The 16,573-nt window shown below is 32.3% G+C and overlaps 2 protein-coding genes across 2 annotated transcripts; one reads left to right on the forward strand and one right to left on the reverse strand.

Annotated features, from left to right (window-relative positions):
* Positions 1 to 10,639: 10,639 nt before the first annotated feature.
* On the reverse strand, positions 10,640 to 13,730 carry LOC139094075 (polynucleotide 5'-hydroxyl-kinase NOL9). Its single transcript, XM_070644988.1, has 2 exons — positions 13,622 to 13,730; positions 10,640 to 13,525 (listed from the first exon to the last, which is right to left on the reverse strand). The coding sequence occupies exon 2, from the start codon at positions 13,519 to 13,521 to the stop codon at positions 10,882 to 10,884; it is 2,640 nt and encodes an 879-aa protein (XP_070501089.1). The 5' UTR covers positions 13,522 to 13,525; positions 13,622 to 13,730; the 3' UTR covers positions 10,640 to 10,881.
* Positions 13,731 to 13,857: 127 nt separating this feature from the next.
* Positions 13,858 to 15,353, forward strand: Dus2 (Dihydrouridine synthase 2). Its single transcript, XM_070644901.1, has 2 exons — positions 13,858 to 14,253; positions 14,310 to 15,353. Exons 1-2 carry the CDS (start codon positions 13,912 to 13,914, stop codon positions 15,351 to 15,353), a joined length of 1,386 nt encoding a protein of 461 aa, XP_070501002.1. The 5' UTR covers positions 13,858 to 13,911.
* The last annotated feature ends 1,220 nt before the right edge of the window (positions 15,354 to 16,573 follow it).

Consider the following 16,573-nt stretch of genomic DNA (forward strand, 5'->3'; position numbering starts at 1 on the left):
CTCATTCTTTTAAATGCTGTCTTATAGACAAATATTAAAAATGCCTAAAATTATTATTCACCAAAAATTAAAAAGGTTCAGTTACTCTTAATATACATCCAGCATGTGCTTATATTTTTAACAACTGCTTATTCTCGACCTTTATCCTTATTAAACCATTCTCAGAATTTGTATTAAAATTACAAAGCAATTAAAATAATTTCAGGTTACTTTGTAGCACGTCTACTCCTTGCATCATATAATCAAGAGGGATATCTATTCGCTAATTGAAAGCATTCTCAAATTGAAACTTAAGAAGCTTCTCAAATTCCTTCATCTTCTTCCATTTCTTATCTCAAACTCAACTTAATCTCCTCCTCATTCCGATAGCTTTCAATACCTTACATAAGAATATAATTAAGAAAGGAAAGAAATAATGAATAATTAGTAGAAAATGAATTTATTGAAGAATGAGTTGGATCTTCTTTTTTTCATAAATAAAAAATTAGTAGGAAGTGCAAGTAGAAATATTAGAGCGAATTTGCAGTTATCAAGTTTACTTGCTTATCAACATATGATTCAGAATTGATTTTTACCAAAACGTGCTGTGATCCAATACAACGATAAGAGCTGTATAATGAGTACTGTATTAAGGTTTAAGTGTGCTTTGTGCCACGCTCCTTAACAACTCCTGACAGCTCAATAGTAGGAGCATGCGACTGGAAATCGTAGAACGTGGGTTCGAATCCCACTCGGACTATGTTATGGAGAAATATACTATTTCTCTAGATCAGTGGTGGATAACCTAAAAATGCCGTGTCCTGTGTGGTTTCAGTTGAGGCTTATCACCAGTTGAGGCTGATCACCAAGGTGTGTCGCAAAAAATTCAATAAATGGTTGTCCATCAGGGTAAAGTAAGGAAAAAGACACGTTGCAGCAAATCTAATTTTATGCAATTCTAGAGGACTTAAAGAAGCCGTCATGGTGTCGTCAGGAAGCCTTAACGCCATTTAGCGGTCTCGGCTTTGAAAACTGATAGACTTCAAAGTCAGTGATTGAGAGCATGCAAAAGAAAAATCAAGAAAAAAAGAATAAATGATTGAACAATGTGCAAGAGAACCAATTTGGATTAGAACAGAACCTTTAAAAAATGAGCTAAATGAAAAGATGAAGCAGTAGAAGAAAAAGTATAAAGTTATATGTATATACAAACTGAGGGATAATTAATTACCTAATTGTTGTTTGTTTATTTCAGATGTAATAACAGCAACAAGTATCAGTAAAGATGAAGAAGTAATGGAAACAGGTGGAGAGTCAAAAGGGATATATTTTGATAAGATCCCATATTTTGCTGCTGTTGTTGTTTTTCTTAAAATCAAGTGGTAAACATCTTAAGAAAGAAAGAAAAAAAACGGGGGCAAAAACAACAAAAAATTTAATGACGGCCGATCTCGAGGGCATCGAAGAAAGCGGATCGCTTTCTTATTCTTTCAATTTTATTTTCTTTTCTATGTCCATGAAAATCTCAGTTTCTTCGTACTTGTTTTCCTTACCTCTCTTCTTATACTTCAATTAATTTATTTACGTTTCAATTTTCTTTCCCTTTTCCTCTCATTCGCTACGGCTAGAAAATAATCCCTCAATGCTGACCCTATTCGCTCTATGTAATCATATTGCTATGACAAGCGTTGGCGAGCATGAAAATACCTTTCTCATTCCCATTTTTAAACAGTAAACAATGTATTAATTTTTCAATTTATTAACATTATGAATGAAAAATAAGGTTAGACCGTAGACTTCAGCAGAATGAAAAAAAATTTCATTGCTACTACTTATAGACTTAATTTTATACATGATGTCATTCCCTTGTGTTTTATTTCATACATTTTATCTTTTTTCTCAGTGGTGGACAAATTGTTTCTCGCAAATTGAGGAGGAAAATATTTTTTTTTTTTTGGTACACATTGTTAGGATGATGAGACTTTGAATGATTATTTTGGCAGTGCTGTTTATGCAACAGATGAATGAGTTTTGAAACAAATTACAAGGATTTATTTCTAACTGCTTTAACGCCTTATGATTCACAGTGGATTAATAGGAACTAATCATCATCATCCCTAACTGCTAGCATGCAGACAAAAAAAACAGGCCTGCAGCCTTGATCCTAGCAGGCAAAGAACATGCTCGCAAGAGCAGAGTAAGTTTAGAAAGTGCTCGCAAGCATGTCTACTAATATTTTCAAGTAGAGCAAGCTCTTGACAATATCTAGCTCTTTGGATATTAGGGAGAGTTATAAGTCATATCCGAAAACTAGCAGGCCTACATATCTAAAATGCAAAAAAGGCATTGATGCGGTTCTCGACTGTACCCTATACATTTGAGCACACAGAAATTGGCAAGAGATCTGACATAGTCAAAATTGGAACCAATTGGTACTGTTGATAATTGAGTTTGAAGATATAATGAGACACAATGTATCCACAATGTCATCAAACTGAACATTAGGTTTTTACTCATTGGTATAAATATAATTCATCAAATTAAGCGCTTCCAAACATTCACACTAATGTTATTTTATGCTTGTTCTATTCCTTCGGACAATTCTCATTGAAATTCTTACCCGATTTTCCTTCCTCCTCTCCGTTGTGGAATTCCATATTTTCCCTCCATCGCTCTCAATTTTGTTATATTAAATCATTTTCTTTATTTAAGTAAGGCACAGCATAAGAAAAAAAAATATTTTATTGTGATACGAAATATATATTTAAGAATGAGTAGATGAAAACATTCCAAAGCCTATTTATTTTTTAAAACATTTTTCCTACACTTTCTGGCATCGCTTATACAACAAATGCTTCTTTCTTTCTTCATAAATTCTCTTCGCTATTATTGACGTCCATGCCTGCCAAATTAATTTTTTATTCTTTCCCTTTTTGACTCACTTATTTTTGGATGTGAATTTTTCTAAACTCAATGTGACAATACCACCATTAGATTTCTATGTCCGAGTGTCATCAAATTTGTTTTACTTTTTGGGGTGTCCATCGTTATTCATTAATATATTTATTTGATTCATCTATTATGAACAAATATTTTAAGGATATACGACAAGCATGCATTTAAACTAGTATTTCTGCTTTTAAATAAGGGTTCGATCAAGAAACGCAAGTCTGCATTTTGTGCATTTTAGATGCGTAGACCTGCAGATTTCGAATGCACATTATAGTACGTCCGAGGGTACAGACTAACATTTTCTGTCAGCAAGTCTGTAATTTTGGACGAACCTTATTTCAGATCTTTAAATATACATAGCTACAAAGTCCTGAGTAGCACAAGTCAGTGATGGCACAAGAAACAAGCGTGACTGTGACATGGTTAGAGTCACGCCGGCCTAAGTCCAGATTTTCGATCGATTAACCGATTTGCTATTAATCGATTCAAATTCCGACATTAGTCAAGTATGACTCTGGCATGGTGCTGGATTTGAACCTAATGTGGCACCAAGTTACGGTCACGCCAAGCCTGATCGCGGATTTTTGATAGATTAACCGGTTTGTGTTTTTGGGAATGTTATTTCAAATTTTTCATATATGCAGCCCTAGATATAGAAATTTTAAAATCCCATTTCTAGGCTGGTGTATTTGTACTGGAATTAAGAACATGGAATAAAAAGAGATTAGTCATTACAAATGGACAATGTTCATAAAAATAATCACTTTCATGGAAACATTTAATGTCTATTGTGCTCATAAATTTCATTTATTTAAGTAAAAGCATTTTACTTCATCATTTAGGTAGTATCCGGCAATGAAATTTTTATTTAATAACTTAAATTTAGTGACGATGGAAGAAATTTTGCAGCCAAACCGCAATAAAAAATTCTGTCTCTATTCTTTTGATGTTTTTGTAAAAGCATTTTGCCTCAATAATAACGGATTATGATCTTTTCCACGGTAACAGCTTCACCATTTTCATTCATCTCCACAAAATTCAGTATTAAAAGAATTTCGCTGAAAATTTTTACCTTTGTGATTTTGCCTAAAATATTCATCCTTTAATAAGTTTGGTTTTTATGAAAGGAATTTATTAATTTGTGAATTTTAACAAATTACCTGCTGATATCATGCTGATAGTTTACAAAGGATTTATTTTTGTGGACCAAAAATTTGGGATTAAAAAATCGGAATCAAAATAATTTTTACAGAGCTCGATGTCGACTCGGATTTTGTATTGAAATGTCCATTAGACTCCATATAAAATTCAAGTCGATATCGAGCTCTAACTTCTTCAAACATGCCTGATCGGCATAAATTATTCATGGTAGCCAAGTAGCTGACATTAAGGATTCCCGATACACGATGACTGCTCGAGAAATCTCGGTCTCGATCGCGGTCTTGGGAATTTGTCGATACTGAGACTTCGAGAAACCCAAGCTACCATATGGCGTCCAGGTGACAATTTTCAAGGTAACTGATATAAAAATTCCCACTTAAATGCCACGTGGCTGCCATGTGATCGACAAGAATTTAAGCATGTTTAAAATTTGGTTCCTTGATTTTTGCAATGATCATTAATTTAGTAAATTTGGGTCCCTAGATGTATATCTGGACATTTACAGGAGCACATGTCCGAACAGCACAATTCAGTTGCCGTCAGTTCACTCTTAAGTCTTGATGACAACGTGGCAAAGTAGAGATGGCCTAATGACTATATTGTGCTTTTCGGGATGTAAACCGCAATTATTTATGGCATTCCAAACATAAAGTAACGTGTACAAGCTTAACAAGTGGTCTATTTACGAATTATATCGTTTCATTCATTTCCATTTCAAAAGTCATGCTTGATCTTTGCATGCGCTTAAAAATTTGAATATGTCGTAGGCAGCTTTGATAATTAAAATTGCCACAATTTGAGTAAACATCAATAGAGAAGCCTAGAAAAAGGCAAATAGATTTTTATTTCTTCTATAATTCTGTTCCTGATAATAATTTTTCTTTATATTAATCAGATAGGAAAATATGTTTCAAGGATTTTGTATTTCCTTCTGTACTCTACTCTATGTTCTGTTTTCTTTCGTTTTGCCATTAAAGGAAAAAATATTTTTTCCTCAACTTCTTTATTTCATTCAATTCATCATCAATAGATATTTTTTTCTCAATTTCAATGCGATTCAAAAGAAATAAAAAAAAAATGAAAGAAAGAAAAATGTGAAAAAATGTATTGAATTTCTATTCTCAAAACTCGATGAGGATTCCATCAAATAAAGCGTTTCATTTTTCAATTTGTCGAAAAAGAGCAATAAGGAAATCTTACAAGTTGATACCAAATCAACATCAATTTTCTATATATACTTATATACATCTCTACATATTTCTTCAATATCAGATTTTTCATTTCACTTTAGCATTTTGTTGCTTGATCATGTTAATTTTTGGCGGCTGACTTGTGACTATGATTGATAATTTTTGGTGGTCTTCAAAATCATGTGCATCTCAGAACACTTACTTTGTTCTTATTTCCTTGGCTGGGGTACACATGTGCCCATAGCAGCGCGGAGAGAACGTCCACAGCCGGTTCTATTTTTCGAGAACTTCTGCCAGTTCGGAATATTAAGGACTTTAGCGCTTTTTTCTAACAGATAGGAATTCTCATGGTAAACATAATTCCTTCAGAATGTTCTATTCAGTCTAATGCCACTACGGTTGATTAGGAAGGTTCAATAACGCTGAATATGCAAAAATACTTTAACAACACTGGTCTTAGTTAAACAAGTTAATGGCTCCCAGTGGACATTGAATATTTAAAATTGGTCAATCCAGTTGATGTGCTAATACAAATCCTTTAGAACTAGACATCAACTGGACATTAACTAGTTCTAAAGGATATTTTTCTACTCGTTTTCATTTGATATTGCTTATTGCCACAACAAAAAAATTCAAAATTCAGTGGTGCAAGCTTTACGACCCAGTATCGTTTTGGCAGTATAAGATTGACTACCATTGATCTAGGTAAATCGACGATGGCATCTTTGAAATGTTGCCACCACTGCAACACAGACGGTGCCGTTTTGGCAGTACACAGGTGGCTACCACTGATCTTGGTAGAACTGAAGCAATATGCGTCAATATTCACAATCCGCTTTTGTGTATATTATATAGTAACTCTAATAATCTTACAAAATGCTCAAGTAACTCTTAAGTATGACATCATAAAATCTTCATTAAAATGCGCTTAATCTGCTCTACATCATGACTTTCCAATATTATTTTTTTTCCTAATTCAATTCAATCACCATCGTATGTCATCATCTGGATTCAATTTCTAATTAAGAATTCATCATGATATGCGATATTTCCAATCTATTAATTATCACTTTACCACCCACTTTGACATTCACCCTAACAACGATGGACCCGACCAAAACTGAATTGGATGAAATTGAAGTAAAAGTAAAGTATATAAAATTAATGAGAGTGAGACGAGTTTTATTGTTATCATTGTAGATAAATTCCAACTCTTATTATCTCTCTCACTCTTACTTTTATTCCTTCTCTCCCTTACCACTTCATACTCTTTTACTTTATTCAATTTCTATAGTATATCGTATAAAAAGAGATTTATATTGTATGTGCGATGACTGAATGAAGGACATATGAAGGGGTTTGGAATGAAAAGAAAAATGCCCAAAAATGACATAGTGACTTCAATGCCTTGTATCTATATATTATTATGTTGAATTTATATGGTAGAGCTAATGAATATTTTGTAACCTAATATTCACATCCAATTTAATGCATACATCATTTGGGTAGTAAAAGGTCTTCTTCAATTTGAGAAACGGATATTATAACGCAGTTTCGTTTGACATTCGATTGCCTTAAAAAATCATAGTAAGCATATGAGTGTTTTAAGGTTGTTTAATTGACTGACATCTTGATTCGATTTGTCGTCCTTAGAACTAGTCAATAAAATATGTTTCTGGATGGACGTGAGTGTACTCAAACTATTTGTATGCTGGGTACATAGAATTTATGATTTAAGTTTCTAGGGGTAAGGTAAGGCCAGGGGTGTACCCAAGTTTTTTTGTTTGAGGGTTATACTTAGTGAAACAAGGCGATTTGACCTTAATTCCCTCTCGTTCCTCTCCCTTAGGTAAGAATCACAAAAAAATCAAGTCACAATTAAATGAGACAAGCGCTTCGACTTTTGAGTTACAGGGAAGTGCCATTCATAAAATAAAGTTTTAAAAGAGTTGAACTCGTTATAAAAGAAAGTACCTATTCCAGTGGTGGTCAACCTGTGTGCCACGGCACTCTAGTTCAATTCGTCAAATTTTGTTGGAAATGACATAAAATATGCCGTGTGCAGTTTCAATCAAGGCTTACAACCAAGAGTGCCGCAAAAAGTGAAAGGTTGCCCATCACTGACCTATTTAGACAGAAACAGATGGAATTAACAGATTGCATGACAATTTTTTGACTATAACTAAGTTCCTGTCTAATAGGTCAAAGGACGAGAAATCACAAAAAGAGCACTCAGACAGAATAATCTCAATCAAAGGATTTAAAATTTTTGAATAGATAGATACAGCAAAAATTATGCATGTCACATGTGAAATGTCAAGCACAAAAGAATTTTAATGAATTTGAAATTCAATGTAATTCAATTAACAAATCCATCATTAGAATGTTTGTATTAAAGTGCCCTTTTCAATCTATATCATCAATAAACGTACATGTATATGTATGCATATATAGATATTAAGTATCACTATTGTGTCGTAAATGGATTAAAATTCATTAGAAACTTCTTTCATTACTGTATCCATACTCTCATAATAATCTTCTCATAACAACATATTTTTGTCTTCAATCTTCAATTTTCTCCATCTATTCATGTCAATTTATTCCGACTTTTCATCATCATCGTCATCATCATGAACTTACCACTCCATTTTCATTTTTAAGCTCAAGATTCACGGCGCCACTCAATTGCGTATATGCTGTATGAATGTATAATAATAATCTCATGGCGACACATGCCGTGTGGTGATGTAGAGATGATGTTGTTGATGATAATAGCATTGAGGACATGGATGAATTCAAATGAAAATACAGAAAAAACAACAACATGAATAATTGTATGGAAGATGGCAAGCAAGAGGATATTTTTATAAGAATTTTTTCGGCTTCATCAAATTAATTCTTTTAGGCTATTTTTCCCTCAACATTTTAATGCTGATAATTATCACACATCACTTGTTCCTATATGCTTTTGTAAGGATTTAATTTACATACTGCTTCTTGATTGTGGACAACATAATGAAATTATTGCCATTTTTTTATTGATAACATTAATTGTATTGAGATCAACATCAAAGCAGCATATCCAATAGGACTCTATTAATAAAGGAAATGTCTTCAGGATATTCAAATAAACTTTATCTTCATTCAAAAAGGTTCATGTAATTGTTTTTTTTTGTGTTCCTTAAATATGTTTATTAGTAGTCGATATACCTATCGAATGGGTTGAATGATAAATTGAAGGGCTGTTGTTGCCTTTTTCCAGCCATTACATTTGCCTTTTTCTCCTCCGTCTGTGTCGATATTTGAGTTTGTTACTTACATTTACCTACAAAAAGAAGTAAATTCTTGAGCACATTTTCATCTTGTAAGAAGTTATAGGATGAAATAAGGAAATTGAGAAAAATTGAAAGAATGAGGAAGGAGGAAGAAGGTTAAAGATTGTCATTTACATCCTGAAGAAAAATCAATATCTTTCTCATTTTTTAATGGAATTTTTTTACGCACAGTTTTTTTTTTTCATTCTGATGTTTCCCTTTTTCACTTTGCTGCCTCCATCCATCCATCCTCACATCATTTTGTGACATCTTTCACCTTTTATCGCATGGAAACATTACTTACTATTGCTTCTTCAAAATTCTCCTTTTCCTCATGTGCTGTATCTTTTCGCAAAACAGAAATACACCAAATAAATCTGAAAATATTTTGTTTATTTACTTCCGAGACACATCTAAGAGTTTCTTTTTAGCTACATGATTTGTCCATTTCCAATAAGTTGTTTTCTTTGAGAAATTTTTTTTAAACTTTTGAAAAACTTTTAAATTTATTATTTTTGAAGATGAAAGGGCACATAAATTTATTACTGGATCTAAAACATTTTTTTTTATTTTCAAGCATCAACAACACATTGTAATCAGTCATCATTTATTAATGAGGATCAAAAATACTTTCAAATGGCAGGCATCTTTCCTATAAGAATCTTATGAAAAAGTTGACAAATTTTCAGTCTGTTGTTCACAAATGACTTGATGCCTAAGATTATATTCTGCAATTTAGGAATGTCCTGATATTTTGTGAAAATTAGATGATCATGCTAACAATTGGGTATTCTCTAACTGTGATTTCATAAAACCTTCAGTTGTGTCGCCGCGAAAATTATACCAGATATGTGGTTTACTAGGGAAGCTGTTGAAAATGACAGTATAGCATTTGATATTGGAAATCGGCGAGCGGAAGCCAACGATAAGGCCAATTTCAGGCGGCATCTGAAAGATGTGAAAAATCAACCACAAAAAAATTTCTTAAAGTATGCATAAAATTGTTGTAATCTACTGTGGAGTCAAAGTGGTTCGATGGCAGAATGGTTTGGTACTCCGAGATCTAATTATTGCAATACCACCCAGCAATCATTGGTTTGAATTGAATTGAGAATATGAAGTGGAAACGTGGATCACAGTCTTCCTTTCTTAGGCTGCACGCAGAAGTGTCGTCAAAGAAGTGGTTTCTGATCTCATTATAAACAGTACAGTACTGAATGCAGAGGTCTGACGCACCCTTTACTCGTTAAACAATTATTAGCGAATCGCCCTAGCGTAGCTCTGAATCTCGATTATCTGATGAACATCTAAAAGGATTTTTTATGTGGTTTACTTGTGTCGAGTTCAAAAAGTTTGAAGAGCACTGAAAAATGGGGTGAAATCATTTGACATGTCATTCAAAGTCCATTCACAGCAATATTTTAAATTTGATAGATATATCTGTGATGTTATAAATAAAAAGTATATAGTCATGTCCAATAAATGTTGAATAAAATATAAAGTAAGCAAGAAAAAGGAGATATTTAGGAACAAGTTTTTAATAATAAAGGAACGTTTATGATAAAGTTTTTGTTTTCATCTCTCAACATTTTCTTCATATTTCATGAACTTAAATTGATTTAATTTTAATAAGAAAAATGTTGCTGGTGTCTTAAAATAAATAAATAAAATGGAATAAAATAGAAGTAATTGCTGAAAGCGGAAAACAGAAGTTTATAAAGTGGGATGAACAAAAAAAACATAATAAAAAAGTAGCAACGAAATAATTGCTAATTAGTATTTGAGATAATTATCCAATTAGTAGGAATTAATTTGATATCTATTGCTAGCTATGTTTTACTGAATTCAATTCATGCTGAAAATTTGAATTTCCATGTAAGTTTATCTCACAGCAGGCACGTAGTCAGGGAATGAGTTTGGGGATTATATCCCTTCCATGAGTTGATGCACAAAACATTATAATCTTCTCCCTAACATCATTATTATTCCTGAATACGCACCTGCCTTACACTATGTAAAGTAAAGCTGATTTTATTTTGTGTAACGTGAACCTTGATTTTTATTTCTTGCCAACTAAAATTTATCGTAATTTTTCTTCTTCATGACTTCAAAGCGATAAAAAATTTATTAATTTTATTGAATAACAAGAAAAAATAAAAAAATATCTTTGACTTAAATTCTGAGTTTTCTTCCTTCCTTAATGCGGTGAAAAGCTGATTTTGGTTTTTCGTGTTCCTTATTCTTCATTCTTCGTAGACAATTTATACTTTGATATATATTTTTTAGAAACTGTCCTTAATATTACGCTTGTTAATGTACTTCCTCTTGCTTATACTTTGATCCTTGACAAATGTCACATAAGGAACTGTACCATTGACTCCGAAATTTTGTTTGAGTAGAATTTCTGGCGGTAAAGGAATATTTCCAACAGCTAGCACATTGATCATAGCCTGAAGTTTCTCGGAATTGTCTTGTTGCGGTAATAGAATGTAGACGTAATTGTGCACTTTATCAATTGCTCGAACTATTCCGATTCCATAGCATTCGAGAATGGAATTTATACCAAGAGTTTCATTATTTTCACAGTGACATAAGTATACAAGATTTCCATTAAATAGATCCAAATTGACTTCATTATCATGCTGTTCATACTCTTCCTCCATTACAATCAAACGAATATTATCTAATGAAGTTCCGAAAGGCACAACATCATTCAAATATGTTTGACCGCCTTTCATCAGCTTTGACAATTGTGCTATCATTGAAATTTTTCGCTTTTCAGTTGCATTGGATGTCCATTCTCTCCCATCATTTCCTTGCTGAGCGTTATTATTCACAATTGAGTCGAGGACATGTGTTGTGTATTTGACTTCGCGTGGAAACTTTTGCAAATAAGATTCATCAAAGAATGTAAATGTGAAGTCATTTACAAATGATTCTTTCATAATGCTTTTAAAATTAAACTTCATATTTGAGTGCTGTATTTGTACGATCTCCGATGGTTGAATTATGCGTAAGAGAAGGACCATTAATTGCATTCCAAAACCTTTCTGATAGCCCATTGTATTGATTATCCATGGAATATTCTTATATTCTTCATTTGCATTACAAAATTCCATTAACTTCATGACACGTTCAATGTATTTGAATGGTGAAATCATCATTGACTTATCGCCAAAAAGAAAACATTTCACTATAGTTGCATTATTTAAATATCCAGCACCAATCAATGGTTCTGTAATAAGTGTAGCACTTAATGTTTGTGATGGTGCATGAATTGGTTGTCCAATATCAAGATCAATTAATAAAATTTTTGGATACTTTGAAATGTTCCTGTTAATTAAATATTGGCACATTGCTGACTTTCCTACATTTTTGCCTCCAATTATCATAAGTCTAATAGAAGACTTTAACTCAATATGATCCCAATCGAAATTAATCTTAAATGCACTCAACTTTCTGTTTTCATCACTGACGAAAAATTTCGTTGCCAATTGTAATTCACTGGTTGGACATACACTGTTCTTTAGGATCATATTTTTGTGAGGTAAAATTGGATCAGATAGATACGTTTGTAACATATTAACTCTTGCGTCAGGCAATCCTAGTTGCAAATGTAAAACAGTATCCTTTTCTAGATTTAAATTGTTGAGAATGTCAACAGCATCTGTCTCTGTTTGTAAAAGATTCTTCAATTCTTCATGTAGTTCATTTCTATCAATGTTTTGATTCTCGACAATAATTGGCGTTAAATTCAAGAAATAATCAGTACGTGATATAGAAGTAGCCTTTAGACTTTCATTTGTTTGAAGAATATATCCATTCACTTGAACGTTGTTGACAAGTGGTTTGATGACTAAAATTCCATGAAAATGAATAGTTCTATTTAATTTCACAATAACACCGTGGTTATCACTGCAATTATAAAATGAAGCACGTTGCAAAAGCTGAGAGCTTTGTACTGTCTCGTCGTCATCGAGTGAAAGATTTTTCAATGTTTCTTCTGCATTACTGATATTTGGAGTTATATTCTGGCCATTATCATCGGATTTCTGATTGTCAAAAGTTATATCATCTTCATTGATTGGAATCAACTTAGGTGCTTCATCTTCGTCTATAATTGCTGCGCTGACCTCACTTAAATCAAGAATTTGACTTTCTGTTGAATCTCCAAACGCTAAATTCAATCCTTTACCATCATACATGATTGCTTCACCTTTTTTAACGTATTTATCTTCAATTGGTGGGACATAATCTTCATCATCTGATGATCCATCTTCAAAATAATCACAGCCGTCCCCATCTTCGCTACCGCTCTCACTTTCATCTTCAATACTTTCGCAATCGCTCTCACTATTACTTCCGATACTTTCGCAATCGCTCTCATGAAATGAATGAGGCGTATAATCTGTATCTGTTGTCCACTCTTCTTCTGAGCCTTCTTCATCACCCGAAAATGATTCCAGATCTTCAGTCAAATAGCTATCATCACTATCTAATTCATCATCATATATATATTTTTCCATCTGTTTAATTTTCTTTGAAATCCCATTAGTTTTCTTTGAAATTCCATTACTTTTCTTTTGTTTTCCATTTAATGTTCTAGAATCATCGATAGTCTTTTTACTATTCTTATTTTCATCTAATTTCGATGTTTTTTTGGTTTTCTTCTTGCGTTTTGGAGGTGTCTCAGCATTGGAGTTCTCTTCATCTGAACTTGTATTGTTTTGTGGTGTTGCTGGTCTATTTTTCGGTGCCAGAACATACTTAAATCTATCATTATAATCTTCTTCATCCTCTGATTCACTTTCTTGTTTAGTCTTTTTGGAAATTGGCTCTCGTGTTGGACACGGTGACTTCTTGCGCTTTAGTGGCTTTGTCTTTAAGCCGTTTATAACATTTTCTTGTGATATTCTTGGCATTTTGCTACGATGAAAAATAATTTCAGGTTAAATCAGTCAGACATACAAATAATAATTTTTCACATTAACTACACATTTATTTATCTTGATCTTAACTTACCTGCTTAATATTATACTTTATGAATACGTATATGTGATTATTTTAACATCAAACCTTTTACAACTTTGAGAATATCAAATTATTGCGAAAAATAAATTTAATTCCTTCTTGGAAATTTTATACGATTATTTCGTCGAATTTTTTTGTAATTTGAATTTTAAAAGTTCGTTATGTTATATTTATCTATAGAGGTTACGTGAATATTTTTTAGCAGATTACACTGTGACGCACTCACATGTTGTTGTTTACAATTGACAAAGTAAGAGCAACAAATTTTGATTAAATTAAAAATGACTTCAAAGGAACTGGATTATAGTAATAAAATTATAATGGCACCAATGGTAAGAGTTGGAACTCTTCCAATGAGATTGCTGGCATTAGAATTTGGTGCTGACTTGGTATATACAGAAGAATTAATAGATTACAAATTAATGAAATGTAAAAAAGTATTCAACCAAGTTTTAAATACAGTCGATTTTGTGGATGAATCAGAAGGCGACAATGTAGTATTTCGAACGTGTGAAAAAGAAAAGGATAAAGTTATACTTCAAATTGGTACAGCTGATGCAAACAGAGCATTAAAAGCTGCAAAATTAGTAGAAGATCATGTTGCCGGAATTGATGTCAATATGGTAAGTTAATTTATATCCAATGCACTCTTTTGTTTATAAAAACATTGTCATTTTAGGGATGTCCAAAAGAATTTAGTGTAAAGGGAGGAATGGGTGCAGCACTAGCGGCGGATATGGAAAATGCAAAGAAAATTTTAACAACATTAGTCAATGGCTTGTCAATTCCTGTAAGTTGTAAGATTCGAATAAGAAAAACGGTTGAGGAGACAATCCAGCATGTTAAAGAACTGGAAGCAACAGGAATAAAAGCAATTGGAATTCATGCAAGAAATAGAGATGAAAGGCCGCAACATAAGCCTCATCCTGAAGTCATTAAAGCAGTTGTAGAGTCAGGTCTTAGTATCCCAGTTATTTGTAATGGTGGATCTAAAGATTTTATTGAAAGATATGAAGACATCAAACAATTTAAAGAACTTTGTGGTGCTAGTTCAATAATGATTGCAAGAGCAGCTGAATGGAATGTGTCAATTTTTAGAAAAGAAGGAAAGCTTCCAATCATGGATATTATCAAAATGTACCTGAAATTAGCCGTTGACTATGACAGTGTAGCAACGAATACGAAATATTGTGTCCAAAATATGTTAAGAGAACTGCAAGAATCAGAAATGGGGAAAAGGTTTTTGGAAGCTCAATTAATGGAACAAATCTGCGATGTGTTTGATATGAAAGATTATTGTAAGCAGAAGCAGTTAGAGTATCAAAAGAAAGAAATGGAAATTAGATTAGAGAAAAAGAAGCTTGAAGAAAATGGAGATGAACCAAGTAGCAAGAGGCTTAAAATTGACGATGAGAATACAATTATGGAAAATATAGCATTCGTCCGAGCTAACTACTTAAAAGACGTCGATTTACCGAAAAGCATATTACATTTGTTTCTAAAAAGGAAGCTGAGAATATTTCCAAAATATACCACTGAACAGAAAGGATGTCTTTTCAGGTCTACACTTATGATTGGCGATAAAAAGTATATTAGCTCCTTTTGGGAGAAAAATAAAAAGTTTGCTGAGCAAGGTGCAAGTTTAGTTGCATGTCTTCATTATAATTTAGTAACTCGAGAAGAACTTATTCAAAATGGAAGCATGAATATGTTTGAGCCTTGAATTTAAAGTTAATTTAAATAAAGAAGAATTTATGACAATTAAAATTTTGTTCCAATTATTAATAGCAACCTAATAAAAGGGCATTTTATTGAATCCGTGATGTTTAATCTTCAAATCAAAAGTCCTTTCCGATAAAGTTCCTATAAAATGAATTTTTCCGTTACAAAAATTTTTTGAAATTTTAAAACCATTCAATTCCTAGGAGTTTATATAAACATTTGTATGGTTTTGATAATTAGTAGCTCTGTAAAGTTTTTAAAAACTTCGATCAAATTTATTCTTAACGTTTAAAGCAATAATATTTTACGTTTTAAGCATTTAATTACTTTAGGGGTCGTTCAGTTATTATGTACACTTTTAAGAGATTTACGATTTTTTTAGCAGATCAAATAAAGTAATTTTTGCAAAAAATAGGGTGTTGGGGTCTGAAAATTTGTTTAATTACGTACCGAAATTAGTAAACGATCCCTTCGTCGTTAATTTGTCGAACAAACTAATTTTCTCATTCATCAGTTGCTAGTTAAGCTTACAGTTACACAGATATTTTTTCAATTATAAAGCTAAACAATTATTTATTAAATAGAATCAATTATGCATATTAAAGAATTCACATTTGACGAAATATCTAAAAGAGACTCAAAAGTTTTGAGCATTTTGCTGATAGAGACACTTTTGAAGCTTGTAACATCAACTTCAACTATGACGTATTTTCTGTACAGTAATACATCTGAGAAATTCGAGTTGGGTAATACTTTACATCCAATAGAATTATATTTTCAGTGTAAAGTATTAAAGTTTGTTACTTCCAGAATGCACACATGCTGAAATTTTCCTGATAATATCGATTATCGGCTGCGTATCATTTCATGGACTAGAATCCGGTATTAAGAATAAATCTACTTCGCCACTAATTATATGGATCTGCTATGAGATTGTATCAATTGGATATCTACTATATTTCATCAAAGACATGGTGGAAATCGCATCGAATCATTCAGACTATCTACATGGCATTGTCGCTTTTGACATTGCATTATTTTGTCTAGTAATTGAATTGTTTTCAATTTACTTTGCATGCTGTATGTTTCAAATTGCATCCGATCACGAAGTTTTAAATCTTGTGAAAATAGACACTTTCTGAGTCTCATCTGCTAAATTTGTGTTCAGTATTGTAATTAAGTGGATTTTTATTTTAAGCAAAAAACAGTGCCAGTTGTCAA

This window comes from Chironomus tepperi, unplaced genomic scaffold (genome assembly GCF_022539635.2).
Source record: "Chironomus tepperi strain 1889 unplaced genomic scaffold, CSIRO-AGI_Ctep_v1 contig_349, whole genome shotgun sequence".
NCBI lineage: Eukaryota > Metazoa > Arthropoda > Insecta > Diptera > Chironomidae > Chironomus > Chironomus tepperi.